Raw genomic sequence first — 26,748 nt, 5'->3', positions numbered from 1 at the left:
CTAACATCTTTTGAAATATGGTGTTTCAACTTCTAACAGAAATAAAAAATGCTATGCCCTTTACTATCTGAGACCTCCTGGGATTGTGAAAATATTCTTTATTGTTGGTGGCTCAATCCTTTTCCAGAAGGTCAGACTGTCTGGTCCTGGTGGACATTTTGCTCCGTAATGGACATTAAATCTTGGCCTGAAAAGGTTATGTCTCATTCCTTTTTATAGACAATGCACCATCTACCCTTGAGCAGCTAGAGTAAATTGAAAAACCACTGTATCTTAGGTGTAAACCCTGGAACTTACTGATTACCCAGAGCAATATAAAAGGTCAGAAATCTAAGGCTCAGAGATGGTAAACTAAGAATTCTCTGGCCAATAAAATGACGTAGCAACAGCCAAAGGCCCATAAGGGTGTGCGCTCTTGTTTCCAGGATGTGGCAGTGACATTTGTAACAAGGAAGGCCAATTTGCAGGGCACCTAGAAGCACTTTGACTTGTATGCCTGGGGTCAATTATGTTCAAAAATTCACCTCTCAGTGAGGGTGACCCAGAAGACCTAGACTTTCCTCCAGCTTGTGGTTTCTCTGAGGCATGCTGTCAAAAGAGTACTCGAGAGAGACTGAGGCACTAGACATGCCATTTCATTTCAGTTTTTGAAAAAAACCTTGTATCTTTCCTAGCCAAAATATTTCGCTTGGCCCCATATTTCTTACCTGTTTTCAAACAACCAGATTATTCCTTCCAATACAAGACAGCTCTCAGATGACAGAAAAAGGCCACTGATGCAGGTGTCACTGTACCCTAGCCCCACTCTCACAAGAACTTTCTACTGAATGGAAGAGTTAACACGTCCAGGTAGAGAGGACTCATCTGATGACTCTCAGAGGAGTAAATTAGAAGGTTCTGAGCTTTATCAAACTAAATCAGTGCAAATTCTTCCCTGTCCCTCAATGCCCTGCTGCTGCTGCTAAGTCACTTCAGTGTGTCCGACTCTGTGCGACCCCATAGACGGCAGCCCACCGGGCTCCGCCGCCCCTGAGATTCTCCAGGCAAGAACACTGGAGTGGGTTGCCATTTCCTTCTCCAATGCATGAAATTGAGAAGTGAAAGTGAAGTCGCTCAGTCGTGTCCGACTCTTAGCGACCCCATGGACTGCAGCCCACCAGGTTCCTCCATCCATGGGATTTTCCAGGCAAGAGTACTGGAGTGGGGTGCCATTGCCTTCTCTGCCTCAATGCCCTAGGAATCCACATATATCCTTACCGTGCAGGGGAAATACAAAAAAGACCGAAGATTTGGTCTCAGCTTCAGTTTTTTCAGTAATTCAGTAATTCATTAACTTTAGTTAATAATAATTTATCAGTATATATTAATTGTGACAAATATACCACATTCATGTTAAATGAAGATGTTAATAATAGGGGAAGTTGGATGTAGAATATATGGAAACTGTACTGTCTTTGCAACTTTACTATACATATAAAACTACTCTAAAATAAAAAGTTTATCAAAATGAGAAAAAACTTCCCCAGAACTGACCAGTCTAACAAGACCTGTGCCAGATATCAAAAGCACCACAGTGGACTTTACTCACTGCTGGCTTATGAGAAAACAGGACTATGGAAACTTTTCTAGATGGCTCTTTTTTAGCTGCCATTGTACTTCTCAAGTTGCATTTCCTGTTTTTTGTTGCTCTTCAGCTCAAAACTCAGGAGAAGGACTCATATATCATATCTCAGAGCAGGACGCAGCTGAAGTCTAAACACACTTGGAAGACCAAATGGGTCAGGAGTCATACCAACCAAAACTAATTATTATTATTATTTCATTAAGGCCACTCAGGCAGGGGCAGCAGTAAAAGCTTGCATCTGGTAGCACTCACAGGGAAGCTCGAGAGAAACACTTTCTCATCTGGGATCTTATTTTTTAAAAGAACATCTTGTTTTCTAAATCCAGGGAGTCTGATTTCGAAAACATAAGTAGTCAGCAACTCACGTGGACCTGCCTTCTGTTAAATGGCTCATGAGAAACACCCCTCAGCGCCCAATCCCATGACCAGAAAAACCGATCCTACAAGCTGTGAAAGCTGCTCCATCACACACTCATCCAAGCTGCTCTCTAGGCCTTTCTGTCTCGTCCCGTTCCCTCCATTCTCACTGTTTTGGTTCCCTCTGTGTTATCCACAGTCCCCCATGGCCCCACTCTCCTGGTCCAATGCTGAAATGTCAGGATGGGCAGAATATAAGGGTTGCCAGGGGTGGGGGCGGGGGCAGGGAAAGAAGAAAAAGCTCATTGCAACTCACTCTTCCCCCCTCTTCCCCTCAATCAATGAGTTCTGTCAAATATAAACACCCATGTCTAACCTCTACCCAAATCAAGAAACAGAACGTTTCTATCATCCCCAAAAGATTCCCAGCTGTCACCAGCTAGAGCAGACAAATCTAGTCTGTGGCGACAGAAATCAGGTCAGTGTGGTTTCAAGCGGAGATGGGGGGCGGGGTGAAGGTGGACTGCAAAGAGGCACAAGAGAACTTTTGGGTTGTCGCTTTGGGGCTGGAGCTTTTGAGTGCTGGTTATACCTGGGTGTATGTGTTTGTCAAAACTGATGTCTACACATAAAATGGGTGCATCTTATGGGATTTCCATTATATGTCAGTAAAGTTGATTGAAAAAAATTCCACTGGTATTAGTTTCAAAGTCTTGGCTATTCTTTCAAGCCCTAGTTATTCATCTTCCTAGAAGCCTTTCCTGGTCTCTTGGGCCCACGGTGAAACCTCCCTTCTGGGACTCACAGTCCTCAGAGCCTGAATTGTCCACCTGGCAATTTATTCAGTATTTCTGTGTGACAATGTTATCACTATTTAATTTTTTAAAGAATTCATGAGTTGTCTCCCAGCTAGACTGCAAATGACTTGGGGCTGGAAATGGTTTCATTTCTCACCGGTTCCTCTAAGGCATGGGGCTCATACATGCCAAGCACCTGCAGAGCCTGGCAGCTCCCTGGATAGCTGCTGAGTGAACAGGACTTGTGTGGCTCAGACACAGCCACTAGAACGTGCACACACAGGGAGAAGAGAGCAAGCCAGTGAAGGGTGAGGGTGTACCATGGATGGCAAACCCCAGCAGCAGTGCCCACCAGCCCACAGCCCAGCACAGCTCTTGTCCTGTCACGCTCATTCCCCAGAATCCTGGGACATCTCTAAACTGCTTCAAGCTGCCATCTCAGGATCTAATGGCACTGAGACCTTGGGAAGTCCCTTCATGTCTCTGATATTGGCCCCATATTTCCCAGACCCCATGCCAGTCAAGCACATCCTTCAGCCAACAGCCCTCTCCAAACAGAACAGGTCTATTCTGAATGTGGCCTAACAGCTTCAAAAGCCCCAGGTCAGCTCCTCTGCTCAAAGTTAAGCCTCATACCAAGCTCCAGGGCCACCAGGACTTGCTCTAAACCACCTGCGCACTAAAAATACCACCTACTATATCAGGGAGGATGTTGCGCCCATCAACCACTACAGCCAACTGTGACGGACAGCCCCAAGGGAACTCAGGATGAAAACACTATGTCCACCACTGAATCATCAGACGCTGCCGCCACCAGCCCTGGCTCCCTGCAGTGGTGCACCCTGAGGACACCAGGATGAGAAAACACAGGATGCTGGCCCCAGAGAGCTGAGGCACACATCAAAGGAGTGATTTCAGTGAGCCCAGACTCTTGCACCTTCCCATAAATACAAGAGCCCAAATTCCTTCACTTACGATGTCAGGTTTTCTTTGATTAACACCAATCCTTTGGTGTTCTGACTACCTTGTCTTTGTTGCAAAAACTCCTAAATGTCCTGGTTCCTCACTTTGCCTCATTTCTCACTTTGCCTCTACAGAACAGTCTCTCAGAGTTATCTAAGATACTGCATCCTGGGCTTAAGGCCTCAGTTTTTTCCACCTAATAAATAAAATATAATTTTCAATTCTTAGGGTGTGCCTTTTTTGTCAGTTGAAACATCCTTGATCTTGAATGGTTTCTAGTTCTTGTTCTGGTGATCTTTCCGTTCAACATTCGTTCAGTGACTATTAATTGAGTGCCTATCATGAGCCAGGCACTGTCCTAGGCACTACAGATAAAGCAGTGGACAAAACAAGCAAGGAAGTTCCTACCCTGGTTGGAGATATAATGCTATCGGGTGTGGAGGTGTGATCAATGACAATAAGCAGGTGAACGGATGATAAAGAGGTTGAATTCACATGATGACAACCAAGATGAAGAAAATCAGACAGAGAGAGTGTTGGGACAGAGGTGATGATCCCCTGAGGCTGGGACAACAGAGTCTCACTGAGGAAGTGATATCTGTGCTGAGCCAACCACACAAAGATATGGGGTAGGGGGCATTTCAGGCAGCAGGAACAACAGATGTAAAGCCCCTGAGGCAGGAATAAGCTGGACGAGCACTGAAGTGCAGGAGGGAGCTCAGCGCAGCTGGAGTGCAGTAGGAGAGTGGAGGAGAAGTAGATGAGGTTAGGGTAGCATGTGGAGGTCAAATGATTTCAGGTCTCATGTGCCACTGAAACAGATGGGACTTTATTCCAACAATCGTTGGAAGCTTTTCGGGAGTTTTAATTCTAGCGCCCAGGTCCCTCAAGGACCACACTCTGCCTTACATGTGTGAATTCTTCTTGGACCTAGAATCCTGGCCCGGCATTCCAATAGTATTCCTGGCAAACAGAATCTGCTAAAAAAGCATCAGTCCAGAGCCCTGTGCCCTGGATCCCACCCTTAACCTATTGGGGACCCATTATCACTTTTTCTGGGACTCTTCCCCACAACTTAAACTCAGACTTGTGTTGGCCCCATAGTTTCGGCAACCAAACTACACACCCCCTCAACATCTGTACCAGTCTGTTTCCCCAGCTCGCTTGTCCCAGTAGGTGGCCCCAGTCCCAGGCCTCATTCTACCAAGTACCTGGGATCTCCATCTGTAACAGCTCAAGGGGCCACACAAGACCCAGTGGGGAGGACCCTCCAGTGCTCACCCCCACCGCTCAACTCACCTTCGCCCAAAGTCTGCTTGAGTAAGTCGTGCTTGGCTTGCAGCTTAGTGATGAGGTTACTGCCATTCACATACTCTTTAAATTTCTGTAAGACACAGGCACAAGGACGTTACAGATTGCAGGGCCAAGTCCTGGCATCTCTGCCTCTGTAACAGATCTCGGGGTGGGAAGCCACCCTCAAGGCCCCAGGCATGGGTGAAGCAGGGAGGGATCTCCACATCAGTTCCATCAGGTCCCCCCCTCTGCCGAGCGTGGCTGTCCAGTCCTATGAAACATTTCAGGTCAGTTTCGGAACATAAAGAAAGCTGGCAGAGGTGGGGGATGGGCAAAGTAAAAGGGGCTTTTGTCACGTGAGGATGGCAGGAGCTGGGGCAGAGGGCTTTTTTAGCGATCAAAGTTCCTCTGTGCTTCTGGGCCAAGGGCATGCAGCTGAGGCAAGAGCGTGTTATCGGATCTGTCAGAGAGGAGCCTCAGAACACGTCTTCTTTCATCTGGCTGAGAACTGAAGGAGGAAGGGCACTGCAGGCCTCTGGAGACATTCCCATTAAAATAACCCAAACTGCACTTCGGGGATATGATTTTCTTCTTTTTACAGATGAGAAAGGTGAGGCTCACACAAGAAGTAATTTGCCCAAAGTTCCTGGGATCCAGGCTGCCTCCAGTTCAGGGGCCTGGCCAAACACAGCGCACTCGCGTGCAGTCCAGGGAACAAGGCACCCAGAACAGAAACACATTTACCTGCCCCCAGTTTAGCACGGCCTCAGCCACGCCTCCACACAGGTACCAGCTTCCCTTGGCCCCCCTCGCCCCGCGTCACCCAATCACAGGCTGGGAGCCCTCTCTGCTGGGCCAAGAGGCACTATTGGCATGGTCCACACCAGTTCCCTTCTGGATCCCTGGTGCTTACAGCTGCACCTGACATGTAGTAGGTGCCGAGAAATTCAGCTGAACCCCTGACCTGGCGGCACTGACATAGCAGAGTAGGAGCAAGACAATGAGCTAACAAAAATGTAAGTAAAATATACAATAGGTCAATGGTGGTGAACGCTAGGGATGGAAACGAGGCAGGAATGGGATCTGGGAGTGGGAGCAGACCTCACTGCAAAGCTGCTATTTCAGCCCCGGCCTGAAGGAGGTGAAGAAGGGGCCACGAGGGTGCACAGGGGGAGGGGGTCTCAGCAGAGGGGAATGCAATTACCAAGGCCCTGAGGGGGAAAGCACAGGGATGGATGTGATTGCCCCAAATCTGCCAGCTAATTTCTCACCAAAAATCCATTCTATGCCTCAGCCAGCAGGCTCAGATGGAGCACAGAGGAGCAGAGAGGTGAGCCTCGGCAGCTCAGGACACATGGAGCATCACTCTGCCCGCAGAAGACAGGTCTGGGGTGAAGGCCCACATGTGCCCGGAGAAGCCTGAGTTTGGTGAACCCTGCCCCCCACCGCCCGGCGGGTTTCTGGAGGTTGGGCATTCTTTATTCTTGGCCTTGGTCTTTCTTAGCTCCTAGGGCCTTGTCTTGTGGTTGTTAAGTCATCCCCATTGTATCTGTAGATGGTTTTCCAACAGGTATATTTGGTCCTCACTGCAATCTCAGATCATAAATGACGGAAGCATCGCTGTTCTCATTCTAGGCAGAGGGAGAAACCGCTTAGAGTGGTGGCCACTTCGTGTGTGACCTTGATCAAATTTCTGAACATTTCTGGGCCTCATGCCTTCCTCGGGGTAAAGTGAGGAGACTCATGGTGCTTCTTCTAGTGTGGTGCAGGCACCAGCTGGGGAGAGTGTCCACAGGCAGATTCCTGCTCTGGACTCCTGTGAGTCTAACCCTGGGAGGACACCACAGAGGCCCAGGTGTCCTCACATTTCCAGGGTGCCATCTCAGGGAGGGTAGCAGTCTGGGAACTTGTGCTTTCAAGAAGTTTCTGACAAAATTCAAAAACACACTTCCGTTTGATAGTTACTCACCGAGAGGCTCTCTGGATGCTTCCAGTAATATTGCCCTCTGATTTTATCCTGTGTTCAAGAATTCACCATGAAAGCTGGAGCTGAGGTGTAAGTAAGTGTTCTCTCATCCTGCCTCAGTGCCCCAAGCAGGTGGAGCTCTAATCCCAAACTTGTAACTCGTGCTTTGGTGGGTGACTCACTGGTTAGTGTAAATCACAGCCTGGGGCTCTGGGTCCCTGACTACTGCTTCTATGCTTCACCTAGGCTTCATGCGTGAAGGAAAAAATACCATCGATTCATACTGATGTTTGCTTTAAAAGGAGTGTTACATCCTTAAAAATACCTAAATAATGTCGCAGCATCAAATCATGAGATGCACTAGCCAATCAGGTTGACAACTTGAATATTCAAATCAAAGTACAATATCCACGACCTCCATAATGGATGCTGTCTTTTCATTTCAAGCAGGCTGAACTCTCATCTTCGACTCTGCTGCCAAAGTGACTTAATGCCCATCCATTTTCCTCCCTTATCTTTGTAACCTATAAATTCTCTACAAACACCTATGCCCCCAGTGGGAGTGGTGAACCCCCGAATTTGGCATGGACTCATTCACTAAGTCTCACTTTGCTTTCTTTCTTGAAAGCCACAAAGCTGATCAAGGAAATGGAGTATGCGTCAACCACTGGCTTTCAACAGATATTTGATGAGCAAGAAACAGAGCTGGATGTTAAAACTGGGTGGGTTTGGTACTGGTTAGATGAACACAATCTGACACTGCTAATTAATGGATTAATATCAGCCTAATGGCATGTTTTGAACAACTCTGTCTTTGGCCTTGGCCTTGGCCTAGCAATTCCTTTCTTGTTTGTTTGTTTGTTCTAACTGATAAACTTTAAGGTACAGAAGCCACACTTACTGAATCTCTAGACACGAGGTCTGAAGAGACAGCACCTGTGATGAGCACCTGAATAAGGCTTGTGACAGCTGGAGCCATGAGCTGAATCCATCAAGTGGAAATCAACCTGGTAATAAACGTACAATCCACCTAAGTATCACCTACACATCCCATAGGAGGACGGTTTAATGGCGGTATGCTGAGAATAGAGATTTACCTGACACTAGCTTTAAAAAAAAAAACAAAACATAGAATGTAATCTTAGGATGTATGAAAAGAGAAGCATAGCCCCTAATGTGGAGGGAGGGGAAAGTTTAGCCTTCTTCTGTGCTGGTCACTCCACTGCTGGGAGTCTCTTTTCAGAAGAAGCACTGACAAACAGAACGTGGTCAGGAAAGAGTCGATGCTGAGGCCACGCAAAACAAAAGCTTAAGAGGCCAGATTAAAACAAGTAGATGTGTTTAGCCTAGAGAAATAAAAGCCCAGCTCCTTGCAACCCTGCCAGACTGTCAAGTAGAATTAGCCTCTCTCTGGGTTGCCCCAGAGAACAGAATTAAGATCAATGACCAGAAATCCTCGTGAGGAAGCTTTTTGAAGATAACAGAGATACGGGAAAACATTATAATGTCCATAGCCAGCCACAAGCCAAACAAAACAGTTGTTTGGGGAGGGAGGGAGCTTTTAATCTGGGGCTGTTCAAGCACAATCTGCATGACTCTGGGGCAGGAACAGGGTGGAATAGGATCCAGTGTCAGATGGAAGACCCTCTCCAACCCAACACTGCATATTCTCTAAACACCCATTGAACCAAAGCCCCGATGCCTCTCATCCCTGTCCCTCCCTGGCCAAATGGAATATAAGTAATTTGGGATTTTACATGAAGGGCTGGCAACTCACCAGCTATTTGCAAAAATCACCCAGGGCATTGTTTGCAGAGTCCAGGCCCAAATTTGACACAACTTGACATGACAACCATACACTTAACTTGGGGGTTGTTACTTGGGATGCGCATCTGGCTCTGTCAGCCCTTTTCCTCTCACCCTACTGAGCACAACCCTCTCTGCGTTGTTTCTAGAACAGGAAAGTTGCAATAACTGTCAATCCAAGATCAAGGCTGATGATACCCACTGGTTAGCTCACTTTCTGCACTTCACAAAGCCAAGACAGACACCTTATTCTGAAGAGCATGTTGGAGGAACTGTAGGTCTAACTGACCCATGCAGTTCCTCTGGCTGCCACTAATTTGGGCTGCTCCCCGAAAGTCACTGCCAGCAGGGCTGCAGACAGCAGGTTCTCAATCAGGATGCCACTTACCGTAAAATAGAACATTTCTGTCTCCTGCTGGTTGGCTCTCCTCTTGGCAATGTTGATCTTGCTCATGTAGGTCTCAGAGGCGGCCGACTTCACAGACTCCGTGGACCGGCTGTGTTGGAAGGCGTCAGAGACGTCAAAGTCCTCCACAGTCAGCATGTCCTGCAAGGTCTGCATGGTGGCATCCAGAGTTTTTCTAACCTAGAGAAACACCACATGTCAACAAAAGTCCTTTAGTCTCAGAATGTCTGGACACCTCAAAGTCCTTTCCAAATCATTCCTTTATTTCTTCCACGTAAAGCCCCCAGAGGTGGGCTGGACAAAGGTGCTCACTTCTGTTAATGGTGATGCGGAAAATAGGGCTGGCACTGGTTGAGGGGAGAAGCCAGGTCACCTAAGCTCAGTCATGTCACGGGCCTACTTCTGGCACTGAGAACCTTGGAGAACACTGTGACCAGCAAGGGACTCAGGTTTTGAGGTCTGGGTCTGTCTGTGGTTACACAGCCCCAGAGAAGCTCCTCCTGGGGGGCAGGGCCCTGAGGAGGGACAACCCTGGAAGCACTCCCTCTTCTCTTCATCCTGAGCGGGGAGAAGACAGTCTGGATACAGGGAGCTCCATTCTCAGTGGACAGACTCTCATACTGTCGGCCGCTGAGCCCACACAAGCCTGACTGAGAAAAGAGAGCTCGAGGAAGACAGCCCGTGACACGTACGGTATGCTTGGTCCTCCATGCCCGACTCCTCTCCCAGAACCAAGCAGGACCCCCAGAGGCTTCACACACAGGCCCCAGCCTCCCCACAGCCCTTCAGTGAACGGTACCTAAAGGGCGGACTCGAACTTGAATGGAGGGTGGTTTCAAACACAGTCCTGGGAGAGCCTGCATCCACACTCACTGCACAATGATTGCCACTCAGAGCCTCTCTTGGCACTCAGATCTCGACTTAAAAGTCGCCTCCTGGCCACAACTGCATTCTTAACTTACTGGCTGATACTTCATGTCCTCAATTTACTGTTTGCTTGCTTTTGTATTTCAATTCTCACCTGCCTTTTCTCACCAGAATATAAACTCCATGAGAGAAGGTACTCTACACTGTCCCATTCACTCACTTAACTCGGCACTGGACACAACATTTAGAGTACGTGCTGAATCGGGCTTCGCAGGTGGCTCAGTGGGTAAAGAATCCGCCTGCAAAGCAGGAGACGCAGGCAGGCATGAGTTCAATCCCCGGGTCGGGAAGATCCCCTGGAGAAGGGCATGGCAACCCACTCCAGTATTCCCGCCAGAAGAATCCCATGGACAGGGGCGCCTGGTGGGCTGCAGTCCCTGGGGCTGCATGACTGAAGCGACTGAGATGAGCACAAGCATGTGCTGAACAACGATTTGTTGAATGAATAACAGAGTGACTCAGTTCTTTCCAACACAGCCTCACAGAAGCCCAGGCTCAAAATTAAGTGTTTCCCCGGCCGTGAACAGCCTACCCAGAGGAACATGTGCTTCACCCTCCTTTCTGTGGTCCTGACTTCCAACCTAAATTCCATCACCATTATTACACATATATACCACATGCTGTTCCATGTAGACAATTTAAGATGCTGTGGGGGAAGACAAAGGGCATAAGGAAAGGAAGAAAACACTCTGTCCATATCCTCTCTCTTCTCAGGTTGGAGAAACAAATTCATAGTTTGTCTGTAACCTCCCCAGGATTTGTTCATCCTGACCTACACTCTGGTTCACATCTGTCCTGGTTCCATCCTCTTTCAAGACACAAAGCAACCTGCCCTCTCTGTACGAGACAGCCCCCTCGAGGTCTGAAGACAGGGACCATGACTCTCCGTCTCAGCTCTGACTGCACTCCTCACAGATGGACCTGCCCACAATCTTGGGTGACACCCCCATGTCCTGGTGTCCTCCACTTGGGTGACATCCTCCCTGCGTGGGGGCACCCAGGCTAGAACAGGAGGTCTCCAGTTGGCCGCATCAGTGCACATCAGAACGGAGCTCCCAGCTGGTGCTTCCACTTGTGCCCACCTGGTGGGAGCCCTGAGCCACCAGCTGCAGGGAGGTGTGCTGGCCACAGTGAGACAGAAGCTCCGTGGAGCTCAGAATCTGTGACACATTTAGTGTGTCCTGGGTTGTTTTGCTGTGTGATTCAAAATACCTACTCTTATTTCTGATGATAAAAAAATAACATAAACTCATTGCAGAAAAGAGAGAAAAGCACAAAGAAGAAAACAGATATCACCTATATTCCTGTAACCCAGACAAAACCACTACCAGCATTTCAAAGTATTTCCTTCCAGTCTTCTTCCTACTCCTGTGAATACACTCAGAAATATGTACACAGACTTTAGTATACCCTGGTTAGAATAGTACTGAACACAGAGTGCTACTTCCTCTTTGCTTTCCTTTAACATCTTGTAAGCATTTCCTGGGCTTCCCAGGTGGTTCAGTGGTAAAGAATTTGCATGCCAATATAGGAGACGCGAGAGACAGGGGTTGGATCCCTGGGTCAAGAAGATCCTCTGGAGAAGGAAATGGCAACCTACTCTAGTATTCTTGCCTGGGAAATCCCATGGACAGAGGAGCCTGGAGGGCTACAGTCCAAGGGGTCGCAAAAGAGTCGGACATGACTGAGCATGCACACACAAGCATTCCCCCTGCCATTAAAGATTCTTGGCGGGTATGGTTTTAATGGTTGTGCATCTTACAGATAAACCCTGACTTCTCACATCTTCCAAGGCAAGAGTGGACAGCCCCCGAGCAGCCGGGCCTTTGTAACGAAATCCCTCACGGGGTAGTGGGCTCACTCACCTCCTCGTTCTCGATCTTGAGAGTGGCCAGTCTGGACTGCAGCTGGTGGTACCGCATGAGCAGTTCTGTCTGGACAGGCTGCTGGGCACTGACCTGGCACACCTGCAGAAACGACAGCCACCGCCTGCGGTTGCCCCAGGCCCTTGGCACCTCTGCGGAACTGGGGCCGGGCCGTCACTAACATCCCCATCAACAGCTGCGGAAACAGGCCTGGAAAGGTTAAGCTACCTGCCCAAGATCACACAGCTCGTACTGGGCAACAGCAGAGCCAGCCAGGAGGCAGGGGCCACCCTCTCACAAATCTTGGTCTGTGTTTGTGTAGCACACGATGGCTCACTGCTGACATGATGCCATTAAGTGAGACTAACTGGCTAATTTCCAGGCAGGAAGCAGTGCCTTAGAGTAGCTAATGAAAAGAAGGAAGGATGGGAAACAGTGGAATGCGCCCAGCAGGAAGGTGCTCCAGACAGGCAGCCCTGCAGCAGCGATCCTCTTGCTGCACTTCTCCCCACGTGGGCTGACTGAGAGAGAAGGGGGGAAGAGAGGAAGACGAGAGAGAGATACAGTTCTCCTACCCTCAGTCCAGCCAAGGCTCTGACTACCATGGGCTGGGCTGCCTGGCGTCACCTGGCTGAGCTCATAAGAGACAGTGGGCCTCTGTTTTTTAACCCAGCCTCCAGTCACCAGACGATGAGTCAAAGGGCTGGACACGAGGGGCTGGGATGGTGTGGGAGCTGTGGGGAAGCCCGGCAGAAGGCATCTCTTGCAAACGACAGAAGTTGGTAGGGCCGCGGGAGGGTTCAGCTGAAGGCACCTTATAAGGTGCCTCCGGGCTCCTCCCCGCCACACAGGTGCAGTGACAGCCCACACGAGCTCCCACCTGGATCCAGAGGCTGGCTGGGTCCCTCTCTAATGTGCCCGAGTGGCGTATCTTAGGTGGAGGGAATGGGGCCACTAGGAGAAAGTTCTGGGCACCTATCCCTGGAGGTAGAGATGGGGAGCCAGATATGACACTGTGGCTGTCCTCCGTTGTTCCAGGGACCAGGGCACAGGGACCAGAGAGGGAGCGATGACATGGAAAAGCTCAGGAGAGATTTTTATAAGAAGTTTTGTGAAACTTGGGTAACTAGTGTGCTGCTTTGGGGCTAGTGACGAGTGTCTTTTCCCATTTTTTTTTTTTTTTCCCAGAACATCATGAGGATGTGAGCAGCACAAGCCCTGAAGGGAACTCAGCTGGCTGGTGCGCTGAGGGCTCAGGGTACTGGAGCCCAGGCCAGCGAGGCTCTGCTGAGACCCCACCTTCGGTGATCCAGGACCATCTGAGGGGAGAATGCGAGATGATGGGCGAAGTGTAGGCGTGGGGCTCCCTTGGGGTCTTCTAGACACAACTATGAGGGGTTTTATGCAAAGCTAAGGTTCTGCAGTTCTGCAGGCAGGGGACTTGAGGCACCAAGATTAGGGGATTCGTGGTAAACTCCTCTGCTGGGGAAGCCCACGCGCCAAGAACTTGACCCCAGGCCTCTGAGCTGACATTCTCCTCCCCCCAGGACTCTGGGAGCTCATGGCAGAGGGATGGAAGCAGCCTCCAGCAGGGGCTCCTGGGAGAAGCCTACCTCGTCCCCCATGTGGGGCTGAAACTCGAACTTGAGCGGGGGACAGAAGACCTGGTTACACATGTCCATGACCGTGTGCTTGTCGCTCCGGGAATCGAGGTTGTCCACGGCATTCTCGATGACGTCCAGCCCCTCGTGGCGAGAGGTCTCCAGGTTGTACTCGGCTGAGAGGTAGGTCCGGAAGGTGCGGGCCAGGCTGGCGTGAAAGCCCAAGTCGCAGCACTTGGAGAGAAGCACAAGAGGGTGTGCGGGTGAGGGTGGTGATGTGGAGAGGGGCCGTCGCAGTGACTTAGGTTACCTCCTGCTCCACAGCCAACCCTTCCATGCTGGAAGCCCTCCTGCACTTCGGAATCTCACCACACAAGTCTTGCCAAAGCCCTCGGGGGGAGCAGTGGGATTACAATCTGGGCAATGACAGTGCTTTTCTCAGCTCCCCACACTCACCGTGTTCTCTCTAATCTCCATGCCTTCACACACTCATACTATCTGCCTGGACGCCTCTTCCTTTCTCTTCCTGTCTAAATATTCTTCCCTTGGGTTCCAGTTTAGAGGTCATTTCTTCCAGGAAGCCTTCCTTGATGTTCTCCCCACTCAGAGTTTACACCAGGTGTCCCGTATCAGGGGTCCACATCTCCCTCTACTTCCCGCAGTGTTTCACACCTGCCACTTGGCATTACATTTGCCTCTAAAGCAGCAGGGTGATGCAAGTTGAGATTCATGAGAACAGACGCACTGGCTCTTGTCCCCTGTTGCACCTCAAGACCTAGAGCTAGCAGGTACTCAGTACAAACTTGGTAAATAAACAAATGAAAGGGCTGTGTGAAAAAGCAAGCTGAAAGGGAGGAAAAAGGAGGGTTCCTGCCTTGGAAGCAGGAATGGTGGGTATTTGAAGACAGGGCCAGGCAGCTCCCTCTCTTGGAGGTGGTGATAATGACACTAATGCATCCCTTTGCATCTGAGGGAAGAGCAGTGCCCGCTGGTACACCGGGGCCAGAGGAAAAGGATGCCCTCACAGAGCCTGACCAAGCACCTGCTGGGCCGGATACCTGTCTTCATGAAGACACACCAAGCAACTCCAGCTCCATCACAGCTGACATAGGAGCTGCCCCAAACCTGGTGCTCACAGCATTCCTGCCCAAATCTGGTTGTCCCACCAGTGCGTTCTGCACAGCTGGCACTCAGGAGCCAGTGTTCCATTTTCCTTTTACTTCAACTGCCTGATTTCTCCCAACATAACATCCCCAAGTAAAGCTGATCTGCGTAATTCTGTCTCATTCATTATTTTCTTCCCTATGTCTGGAGGACTGAACCCCAGGGGTGCTGAACATATAACCGTCTTTACAATCGTGGGAAGTCCCCAGGGCATGAACTGTGTACAATCACCCCTCTATCCCCAAAACCAGTAAAGGACCTGGTGTAGAGGAAGGTGTGCCTGGAAAGTGCACACTGAACTACAATTGCCCAGCCCAAATGTGCAAGGGCCGCCAGAGGCCCACTCCCACTCGGGGAGGTAGAAGCCACGGGGTGATACTCCTCTCTCAAATGCTCCCTGCTTGTCTCCCCCATCAGGGCTCCCAGGGCCACCATCCACCCCACACGTCAGCAAAGAACAAGGGCCAGCCCTCCCACAGCTGATGACTCTCGCCAGGCAGGTCATCAGCGCAGGCTCCCCAGGAGCTCACGTCGATGAGGTCAGAGACGTCGTGGATGTAGTATTTGCTTATAGCCGCATTGGTGGCTGCCAGATTCAGCAAGTAGTCGTTCCGGGCCTTGGTGCACTTCAGCTTGTTCTCAGAATATTTTGCCTGCCTCTGGAGGAAGGGAAACATGGATGTGAGGGCAAAGCCACTGATGGGAGGGATTTGGGAGTTTCTACACGGCCAGTATCTGCAGTCAGCCCCTCATATGGCCCTGGGATGCCTTACTCCACGTGCTGGGTGAGTAGGATCTAGACCCCGTACTCAGAGAGCTCCACCTTATACCACACATGTGCAGCCGACAACAGCACTGCTGGGTAAGCTGCAGGCTTTTCCTGGGTTTGCCAGAGCGGAGTGTAACTCACACCTCCAGGGCCCCCTACTCAACATCCCCCAGAGGCTGCTCAAACCCCGATGATGGCCTGTGAAACCCTCCCGACCCGGCTCTTCGTCCATGTTCCCATCCTTTATGAGGTGCTCCTCTGTCCAGCCTTTAGAGGCCAGGTCACTCCCGCCTCTAGACTCAGACTCCTTCCCTCCACATGGCAGGCCATCCTTCCAGGTCCCTGCATGGCCTGCTTCTTAACGTTATTCGGGTCCTTAGCCACGGTCACATGCATCAGTGTCCCCAGCATCTTGCCTGCCCCTTCCCATGCTCTATTCTGCCCTATTTTTCCCATTTATTTAATCTTTATTCAATTTTTAGTGATTATTTTAAATTTTAAAAGACTTTTTTAGAGCAGTTTTAGCTTCACAGCAAAACTGAAAGGAAGGTAAAAAGACTCTGGGCATGCCTCCTGACCCTGACACACTGCCCCCCAACCCTCACCACCCTCTACCAGGTGGTACGTTTGTTATAATTGGTGGACCTATACTGACACATTGCTATCACCCAGAGTCTACAGTTTACCCAAGGGTTCAGTCTTGGTGTATATTCTGTGGATTTGAACAAATGTTTCCATCCTTACAGTATCAGAGCAGTTTCCCAGCTGGAAAAATCCTCTGTGCACCACCCGTTCATCCCGCTCTCCCACGTAATGGTTGTAAGCACTGATTTTTTTTTTTTTTAATGTCTCCATAGTTCTGCCTTTCTTAGAATGTCATATAGTTGGAATCATATAGTATGTAGCCTTTTCAGATTGGTTTCTGTCACATGCATTTAAGGTTCCTCTATGTCTTTTCATGACTTGATAGCTCATTTCTTTCTAGTGCTGAATAACATTCCATGGTCTGGATGTACCACAGTTACTTAGCCACTCAACTACTGAAGGACATTTTGGTTGCTCAGTTTTTTTCATGAGTACTTTTCACCACCCTAAATTATATTTTTTTACCTCTTTACTAACTCGCTGATTTCCAGTGTACCCTGTGAAGTCAGGGGCTTAATGGTCCCTGTTCATGGCTGGGTCTACAGCACCCAGACCAGTCCCTGCATATGGGCAGCATGAAGTGATTGGCACTGGCTGGATGTGAGTGGTGAGGTGAGGTGGGGTGTGGCGGCCAGACGTGCAGTCTTGACCCAGGCTGAGCTGGACCGCCTCCCTGGGAAGCTGCTTCTGTCCTGGGTCCTCCTGGGCAGGAAGCAAGAATGAGTCCTTGGGTTGGAGAGCTGTCTCTTCGCCCCCTTCAGACAGATGAGTCCCACTGCCGAGGAAGAAGAGAGCCTCCTTTGAAACAAGGCTGCTTCCTACCTAGGCACTCTCAACCTTCATTGCTGCAGATCACGTTCTCCTGTTTAGCAGAGACACTCCATTGTCAGCCTTTTAACTCTCCTCAGACATCTCTTCTGACCTTTATTCGGGGTCCACTTATTCTTGAAATGTCTAGCAATAAGCTTTTGGTAGTCATACCCTGAACCAGCCACACACCCAGCCTCCACAGAGAATTTTGATATTCTTGGCCCATTTCCAGGGGGCTACTATGACCCTGAGACCATTTTCAGCCCTTCATGGACTCATAAAAGTTTACACCTGGAAAGGATCTTGAAGATATCCTAGTTTAATTCATCCATTTTATAGGTGAGGAAATGAACACTGAAGAGAAGTAGGTTGTCCAAGAGCCAAACGATTGATTAGCATACAATCCTGAACTCAAACTTAAGCTTCCAGACCTCTCTAACCAATGCTGTCCCTACCCCTCTATAGGTCCCCTTACGCTGTAGCTCTGTAGTGCCCTGCCTGGTTATCTTACTTTTGAAAGTCTATTTCTAATGTATTCTCAGACATATTGTATCAAAGTATATTCCCAGAATATTGTATCAATACAGCCAGCACCACTATCTAAATTTAGAGTATTTTCATCACCCCAAAGGAAACCCTGTACATTAGCAGTCACTCTCCATTCTTTTCTGCCCCAGCTCCTGACACCCGATAATCTGCTTTCTGTCTATATGCACTTGTCTACTCTGGACATTTCAAATAAACAGAGTCATATAACATGTGGTCTTTTGTAACTGGTTTCTTTCACTTAGCACGCTTGTTTTCCAGGTTCATCCATGGTATATCTTCACGGCTGAAGATTCCATCATAGGGATTTACCATATTTTATGCATCAGTTGACTGTTTCTACCCTTTGGCTGTTATGCATGAAACTGCTATCAAGTTCCAGGAGTAGAATTGCTGAGTTATATGGTAACTCTATGTGTAACATTTTGAGGAACTTTCAGATTATTTTCCAAAGTGGCTGTACCAGTTTACATTCCCTCCAGCCATGGATGATGGTTCCAGTTTCTCTGTATCCTTACCAACACTTGTGGTTATCTGACTTTCATATTTCAGCCACCATGGAGGGGGTGAAATGGTATATCACTGTGCTTTCGGCTTGGGATTTCCTTAGTAAAGAATGATGCTGAGCATCTTTTCATGTACTTATTGGCCACTTACGTATGTTGTTTAGAGAAGTGTCTGTTCAAATCCTTTGCCCATTTCTTAACTGGGGCGCTGCCTGTTTATCGTGGAGCATATTTTTCCTTGGCTTTGGAAAAGACTCTGATATTTTATTTGCCTCTGGTTACTTTTCCAGCTTACCCAGGTCCTGTTGGATTTTATTTCCACTCAATCTCCTATAATGAGAGCTGTAGGATCATATAATCGTCAGTCTCACAGAATTAGTCTCACAGAATTAGTCTCATAGAATTAGTCTAATAGAAGCCCAAATAAACATCTGATGCAATGTTTGGCAAATAGAAAAAGCTCAGAAATGTTTGCTGATTGTATGGAATGAATGAATGCAGAAAATTCAACAAGAAAATCATAGCCCTTTAAGAAGTTAGGAACCTAAGAAGTAACCTAATCTAGGATGAAAAACAGCAGGATGCACACTGCCCCTTTAAATTCCCTGGCCATGGCAGGCAATGTCATTAACTGATCACCATACTATCTTTAACTAAAGCCTTGTGGGGGCTCACAATCCTCAACATAAGGCTCTGGGTGCATGTGTGCATGCTAAGTCACTACAGTCGGTCTGACTCTTTGTGACACTACAGACCACAGCCCACCAGGCTCCTCTGTCCATGGGATTCTCCAGGTGAGAATACTGGAGTGGGTTGCCATGCCCTCCTCCAGGGGATCTTCCTGACCCAGAAACTGAACCAGTGTTTCTTAGTCTCCTGCATTGGCAGGCAGGTTCTTTACCACTAGCGCCACCTGGGAAGCCCAGGGCTCTGGGTAGCCACTACCAATTGATGACAGTTCATATGAGAAAGGAGATTTGTTGTAATCACTGTCAAATTTTAAAACTAAAGTTCAGAGGCTTGTTATAAATGTGGCATCTTCAAAACTCAGCCTGTCTGACTCCAAAACTAGCACTTTCACCATGTCCCACAAAAGCACTTCTCCAGCATCAATACACAAGGATTCTGTATGGCCCAGCTTTGGCCTGGCAGTGGCAATTTCTTCAGAATGGTTCTTTAGCTGGTTCCCAGGTGTTGGTTGGTACCCCAGTGCTGTTGCCTCTTGTTGGGACACATTAAGGCCCAGTCAGCACCCTTGGCCACTAAATCGACCTCCAGGGCAGGCTCCACCCACACTAATGCCTGGTGATTCTTGCCAGAAGATGCTCCCTGCACAAGAGTCTCATCACAGTTCAGCTCTCCAGCCAGCTGAGCATCTCTCCTTCTGCTGACCTTGGCCAGAGGCCTAACAAGTGCTAGCAGAGGCATGGCCAGCCCTGCCTCCACCATGGCACTGCCCCCCCCCCCCGAGGGGAGCAGCTGCCGACAGCATTAATCCACCCCCAGATACTCAGGGTGCAGAGCGGGAGGCCCAGGCTGGAGGGAGCTTGACCCCCCCCCTTCCTGCCCCGTCCCAATCCCCAGGGCCTCCGCTCGCCTTCTCCTTCATCTTCTCAATCTTCTTCACAGAGCTGCGGCGCTGGGGCCGGTCCTCATGCCGGAGCAGGTTCATGCTGAGGTCTCCCGACTTGTTGAACTGCTTCTCCTCCTGCTTCTCGGCCTCCTTCAGCTTGCTTTCCGCACTGATGCTCTCTGCGTGGTACATGTGGTAGGTTTTCATGACCTGGGGACACATGAGCGCAGCAATCAATAGACTGTTACAGCCCAGCATGGGTGGCCCTTAGTGCTGCCAACTCCCTTCCAACTTTGGTGTTCTGGTCAGCTCTGCCCCTGCCCTCTTCCCATGACATGCTCTGAAACCTCTAGGCTCTTCATTTTTATACAAACTGTTTCTGAGGACTGGAGGTGATGACCATCATCATTAAGGCCTTACTGAGTGCCAGGAATGAACCAGTAAAGAGGAAATTAAAGGGCCACTGCAACCCCTGAGCTTCTAGGGGCTCTGGGAAGTGATGTAATGAACGTGGCCTTCCTCAGCTGGCCCCCCCACCCACTCAGCCCTGCCAGCTGTGTGGCTTGCCTCCCATCCCATCCCAGTGTCATTGGAAAAGGCTCTCCTTAGGTACTCGTGGGATTTCAATGGGATCATCCTTCTTACTTACACACAAATCATTTTCTCAGCTGTTTCCTTGAGTAAATTTGGCCTGCAAATGGCTCTGTTCCCAAAAGGAATATTATTGGGTAACCTAATAGATATTCTATGCTCTCAGAGATAAACTCATCCTTAGCTACTATAAAATTAATTCCTTTAAAGAAAATTGCACTGTGCTACCCTAATTCCATATTAAGAATTAGATATTGCTATAACAAGGGAATTTTTGAGTCAGAAGAAATTCTTCCCACCATCTACTCCAACCACCAAGTTTTACAAACAGGAAAACTAAGGTGCAGAAAAACAAAGTGGCTTACCCAAGATCATACAGTATTATCAGTATGGTTTCCAGACTTTATATCCATGTGATTATCTTAAGAATCAAGATACCGAACACTCCCATCACACCAACAAGATCCCTTGTGCTCCTTTCTGGCCCGTCCCCACCACTTACCCCAGCCCCCTGTAGTCGCTGATTTGCTTTCTGACACTGCAGACTGATTTTGTGTGTTCCAGAACTTCATATATATGGACCTGTAGAGTATAAACTCTTCTACAACTACCCTTGCTCACTCAGCATATATTTTTCGAGATTCTCCCATGTTGCTGCATGTATCGGCAACTCTTTTTTATTGCTGATTAGTACTCCCTTGTATGGCTATACCACAGTTTGTTGATCTGTTCACACGTTGATCACTATTTGGATTGTGTGTAGTTTCCGGCTATTATGAACAACGCTGCTGAGAATGTTCACATACAATTCTTTCTGTTGATGGACGTTTTCGTTACTCCTAAGTAAATAGGAGTGGAATAGAGGGTCATAGAGTAAGTGTAAATGATATACGTAACCACAGTAAAAATTTGGTCTCAGACTTTTAATACTATCATATCATACTGTCTCCTTCATTCATTACCATTTGCTCAGCAGATTTATTTGGAGCAGCTTTAGAGCAAGCGAGGCCAGTCCTATACCAACAGTATTCTATCTCCCAGTTCCCAACTAGGCGTATACTTTCCCTTTGCAATATCAAGTTTATGATCGTCTTTCTATGCTAAAAAACACAAGAAATTTCTGGAATTCATGGCTCCTGAGCCTTGTTGGTCCTTTTCTCCTGCTGTTTGGACAATTAACAGCAGCTAATGGAGCAGAGGTGATCCCCCGGGGATGGGACATGCTTCTGCCTAACCAGGCCCTTTAAGTCAAAAAACTGGCCAACGTTATTATCTCCTTCCCGTCAAAGTCCTGTTAAGTTAGATTATTAAAATGGGATTCTAATAAGATTCTGTGATTCTTACCATGAAATCACAGCATTGATCTGTTGTTAAGGAAGTTTGTCATACATCAGGAGTCAGCAGGGTCAACACCTATTGTAAAGCAGGTTAGGTAAGAATGTGGACTCTGGCCTAAATATCTGGGCTGAATCCTGACGCTGCCACTTACCAGTTGTGTGATCTTGGGCAAGTCACATAACCTCTCTGACCTCTGCTCCCTCATCTATAAAATGGGGATAATAATAGCACCTATCTCACAGGTTTGTGGTGAGACTAAATAAGTTAATTTTTTGAGATACTGAAATCAATACCAACTACACAGTAAAAGCCATATAAGCATAAGCCACTACCATTGCCACCACCATCTACATGTTTGATTTGGACTGAGGGTTTGAAAATCTTGAACTTACTTATTTGACTTCAGAAAAATACAAACTCTAGAAAACATTAGCTAATGTGGGAAAAAATGTTACTCTACACCACATTTCTCCCTCCTTTCATCCTGAAGACCTCCCCAAATTTCAAAACAATAAATGAAAACTTGTAGTCAACTTGTCTTCGTGGAACTTGGTGAGAAGACTTCTCTGCATCCGGCCCTTTTTTTTTTTTTTTTTTTTCCCCAGTTGCTCTAAAACCTCTAAAGAGGCCCTTCTTGCTGGTTTCCTCCCTTCCTTCATCCCCTCCGACTTCTCTAAGCTTACTTCTAAACAACTCAATGGGCCAGAAAGTGTGCCGGATCAAAGCGTTTTCGACATCTAGCGGCCAAAGGCGATGACTGCAGGTTTACGGATGACCAACGTAGTTGCCCACTTCCAACAATCTTTAAGCCATGGCTCCTGGAATGGAACGTGACTCAGAGCTCGGAAGCCTGCTGAAGGCCGTCTCTGGGCCCCTTTCCCATTCTCAAGCCTTTCCTTGACCCCTCCACCTTCACAGATACCACTGGCGTCTGCATTCCTGCCCCGTGCTCCTGGTGCTGTTCGTTTCTGAACTCCATTTCCTTTCTGGGTTCAAGGATTCCTGCAAAATCCTTTTTTCCCCCCATTTCAGCTGCTGAGGTCTGCTTATCTCAAGCACTGACTTATCGTGTGTGTTGGGTAGTTCAGAGGAAGAGACAGCACTTCAATTTGCACCTAGAGCTTCCCATCCAATCATCCATGCATCCATTCATCCAAGTGGTCAAGGTCAGCATCCCGGCTGGGCTTTCTCAGCCTCCCACATTTTCCTTTGGTTACTTTTCTACTCCTCTTGAACCTGGGATATTTAAAAACTCTGTTCTTGAGTTGGGTATTGGATTCAGTGATGCTTATTACTACATAGCTTAAAATGAAAAATCAAATAAGTTGATAAATAAAAAGGATTGCAGCTTTTCTACCAATTATGAGAATCTGATATGATTCACGTTTATGATTAATCTGGCAGTGCAAAGCTCACGTCCCTTTAAAACCATCTACTGTAGACTGTGTAGAATTGGCTCTTCCTCTATTGCATGAACATACCACAGCCAACTCAATTATTCTCTAATGGCCAATCTCTTAGCAGCTGCCATTGTCAGTAAAAAGCACAAACATCAATATAAATAACTGTTGAAGTTCATGTTCTCAATTTGGGAAGTTTGTTCATGGATTTTCAAGAATTTTTTTTTAAACTGGTTTCACATATATAAATAAAATTAAAGAACACCAAATGTTGATCAAGAGGGGGATGTTATGTACCAAGGTTCATGATTAATAATTTTTAGGGCCACAGAATGTTCCATTTTGGAGAAGGCAATGGCACCCCACTCCAGTACTCTTGCCTGGAAAATCCCATGGATGGAGGACCCTGATAGGCTGCAGTCCATGTGGTCACTAAGAGTGGGACATGACTGACCGACTTCACTTTCACTTCCACTTCCTGCCCTCCATCAAGCCAGATTCCCAGAGTAGTCTCTGAACTGCATTCCCAAAACCCCACGATTGGAGAACACAGCTCAATGACCCTGGGGTCAAACTCTATGCGATTCAATTGGTAATTCCTGATCCCAAGAATCATAGTGAACTGGACTGCCCAGGGACACATATGTTAGACAGCTGCTACAAGGAAGTTCACCTGGGGACCTCTCTGAAGTGAGTCTATTTATGCTCAGAACCCTCTAGATGCTTCCTTTATTTAATTACCCGAAACAGGGGCTTTGGCATGAAAGGCCCTTAGCTCAATGGTCCAGAACAGTCTGCTTAATACTGCCAGTCCAGGAGGTGCTGAATAATATTTAAGTTTACCTATTACTTCAGACTTTGCAAACCTCTCTTTTTGCTACCCATAAGGAGCATTTCAATTAATCCTGGGAGGCAGCAGAATAATAATAGCAGCTGACATTTACTGAACACTTACTACATGCCAGGCCTCCTTCTAAGCACCTCACAGACGTGGATTCACTTATTTTTCACAAAACCCCAGTGAGGTAGACTATATTCTGCCTGCCTTACCAACGAGGAAACCACGACACAGGGATGAAAGGGCGCTCTGCACCATGGAGACTCAGGAGACCTGCTTCTGAGACTGGACCCTCCCACCACTTGCCGGTGGCTGTGTGGCAGAGGCCTGACCTCTCTGTGCTGCCTGGCAAAGACCTGGGCAAGCTGTGACTGCAGAGTGGCAGGCTGCCAGCAGTGTGGGGGTGGGGAAGGGAGCAGAGGAGGATGCAGGAGTTCGCTCAAGTCACTGGGACACAGTCTTGAACCTGGGATCTCTGGAGGGGCCTCAGAGACACCCAGAGGCTTACTGCCAGATGGGACTTCACTTTCCAGGCCTTGAGATCCTATCAGGAACAGCCTTTCAGAAGAAGTCTAGCACAGGTTGAGAAGTACTAGGCAGGGATACGTAAGTGGAGACCACTGTTCTTGGCCCCAAGTCAGTTTCATAGGTTCTCAGAGACGGTCCAGAAACCTTGATAGATTATCCTGTCACTGAAGGAGACTGAGGCCCAGAAATGGCAAGTTTGGGGCCCAAGTCATACAGCAAGCCAGATGGCGGGCTGTCAGTATTTCCTCTTCTGGTGACCACGCTGTGCACGCTGTGCCTCCTGCATCTTCCCAAAACCTCAGATCATGAAAATGCTGCTGCTAAGTCGCTTCAGTCGTGCCCGACTCTGCGCGACCCCATAGATGGCAGCCCACCAGGCTCCTCCGTCCCTGGGATTTTCCAGGCAAGAACCCTGCAGTGGGTTGCCATTTCCTTCTCCAATGCTTGAAAGTGAAAAGTGAATGTGAAGTCGCTCAGTCGTGTCTGACTCTTAGTGACCCCATGGACTGCAGCCCACCAGGCTCCTCTGTCCATGGGATTTTCCAGGCAAGAGTACTGGAGTTGGGTGCCATTGCCTTCTCCAGATCATGAAAATAGGAAAGTATTATCTGTACAGTTCTTCAAATCCAGATTTAGATGCAAAAGAAGGCAAAGGCAATCTGGAAGTTCACATCATTAATAAAGGGACAGGCTGGGGCAGGATAAGGATCAGTATTTAGAAAAAAAGGTTCTCAACAATGCAATTCTGTGTACGTGTCCTCCACCCAACAGGAAGGGCCATCCCTGGGCCACGCAAGAGTTGTGAATGAAGTGAGACCCTGGGCCAGAGCATAACAAAGACATCCTTAAGGAAAAGAGAAGTACCCAAACTTCAGTCCGACCACCACACTTGTGCTGCCTACGTTCTCCGCAGAACTTCTAATCACTGTCTTATTCATTTTTCACATTTATAAACTGCCTCACCCGACTCGAGTGCAAAGTCCATAAGGGCCAGGACACCGTCCATGATCATAATCCCTGTATTAGAGCAGAGATTGGTACCCAGCAAGTATCAGTGTATATTTGCATGAATAAATGAATGACAGCTAGATGGCTGGCTGGATAAAGTGGTGGCTGGATACGTGGATAGGTGGGTGGGTGGAAGGATGCATGCAAAGATGGATAGATGGGTGGCAGGTGGATGAATGGATGGATGGCTAGATAGATGGGTGAGTAAGTGGAAGGATGGGATGGACGAGTTCTATTGCCTTTGCTCTAATGAATATATCATCTTTGGGGGTAGGGCAACAGCTACACCTTCAATTGTTAAATATTTATTGAACAGCTCATGATGGGCCTGGTACTGCACTTGGACCTATACGAGGAAACACTACAGTGTATAAGACAGAGGCAGTCTCACTGAATACACACTCTAGTAGGGAGACAAACAATTATGCAAGTGATTATCACAGCATATGAGAAGTGCTATGATGAGGGGAGTAAGGGCTGCTAAAGGAAGGCTTCTTAGAGGAGAAGTGATATCTAAACTAAACCTTGAAGGAAGAGCAGCTGTCAGATGGGTGAACAGGGTGTGGAGTGGGGGAGGATTGTTCCAAACAAAGGGAGCAACGTCAGTATTAAGCCCAGTAGAAACCTGAGCCAAACAGGTTTGAGGAACAGCTTATAGGTAGAAGAACACCAGGTGCTTGTCTGAAAACCAGCCAACGGAGCCACTTTCTTCTCCTGCCGAGCTTCTCCCCCTCAGCAGACATCTGCTGTTTCTCTCTGTCGAGGATCCTCCAGTCCTCCTGGAATGCCTTCCTGATTTTCTTTGAGGAAATCCCCTGAATTCCCTTCCACCGTTCTCAGCCCATGTGGTTCAAGAGAAACCGACACTACCCTCCAATCCTTGCATGTGGGCAGGAGACCCAGGCCTGACCTGTCAGTAAACATGATGTTAATCTGGCTGCAGCAATGGGACCCCCCCCCCCCCCCCCCCAGCCTGGCCAGTTAGAAACAGCCCTGGGGCTCTGCTGGAGACAGGGGAAGGCAGTGTTTGCTGTCCACTAGGAGGCGCTGAGCTGATAGGATGTGAGCCTGCGGGGGTGGGGATGGGGGTGGTGGACGTGGGCCAACTTTATCTCCACAGGAGAGAAGCCTCCTGTAGAGAAAAACACCACCAAATGAGGGAGGGGATGGTGGAAGGAAGGAAAGAAGGAAGGGAGGGGGAGAGAAAGAAAAGAAGAAAAAGGGAGAGAGGGAATAAGACAAAATGGAGGCGATGTCGTTCTGCCTTTGCTCCGGTGAGGATACTGGTGGGGTGGGGGGCAGCTACAATTTCAGTCATTAAGTATTTATTGAACAATTTATTATGTGCAGGCACTATATACCAGGTGCTGCAAATTCTACCGTGTGGAAGACAGATAGGGTCTCTGCCTTTAGATTACACACTCTGC

At 48.3% G+C, this 26,748-nt stretch overlaps 1 protein-coding gene across 4 annotated transcripts in view; it reads right to left on the bottom strand.

Annotated features, from left to right (window-relative positions):
- SRGAP3 (SLIT-ROBO Rho GTPase activating protein 3) overlaps positions 1–26,748 on the bottom strand; it is a 246,514-nt gene that overhangs the window by 50,626 nt on the left and 169,140 nt on the right. For all 4 annotated transcript variants that reach the window (XM_027958129.2, XM_042235918.1, XM_015102320.3 and 1 more), the window contains exons 5-10: positions 19,643–19,828; positions 15,300–15,428; positions 13,618–13,839; positions 12,005–12,106; positions 9,195–9,392; positions 5,041–5,125 (exon numbers count right to left, since the gene is read on the bottom strand). In XM_027958129.2, the coding sequence (XP_027813930.1) occupies positions 5,041–5,125; positions 9,195–9,392; positions 12,005–12,106; positions 13,618–13,839; positions 15,300–15,428; positions 19,643–19,828 (922 nt within the window). The remainder of the gene's footprint in view (positions 1–5,040; positions 5,126–9,194; positions 9,393–12,004; positions 12,107–13,617; positions 13,840–15,299; positions 15,429–19,642; positions 19,829–26,748) is intronic.

The sequence above is a fragment of the Ovis aries genome, chromosome 19 (genome assembly GCF_016772045.2).
Source record: "Ovis aries strain OAR_USU_Benz2616 breed Rambouillet chromosome 19, ARS-UI_Ramb_v3.0, whole genome shotgun sequence".
Classification (NCBI taxonomy): domain Eukaryota; kingdom Metazoa; phylum Chordata; class Mammalia; order Artiodactyla; family Bovidae; genus Ovis; species Ovis aries.
Note: the sequence above shows the minus strand (reverse complement) of the source record. Positions and strands in the feature narration are given on the sequence as shown.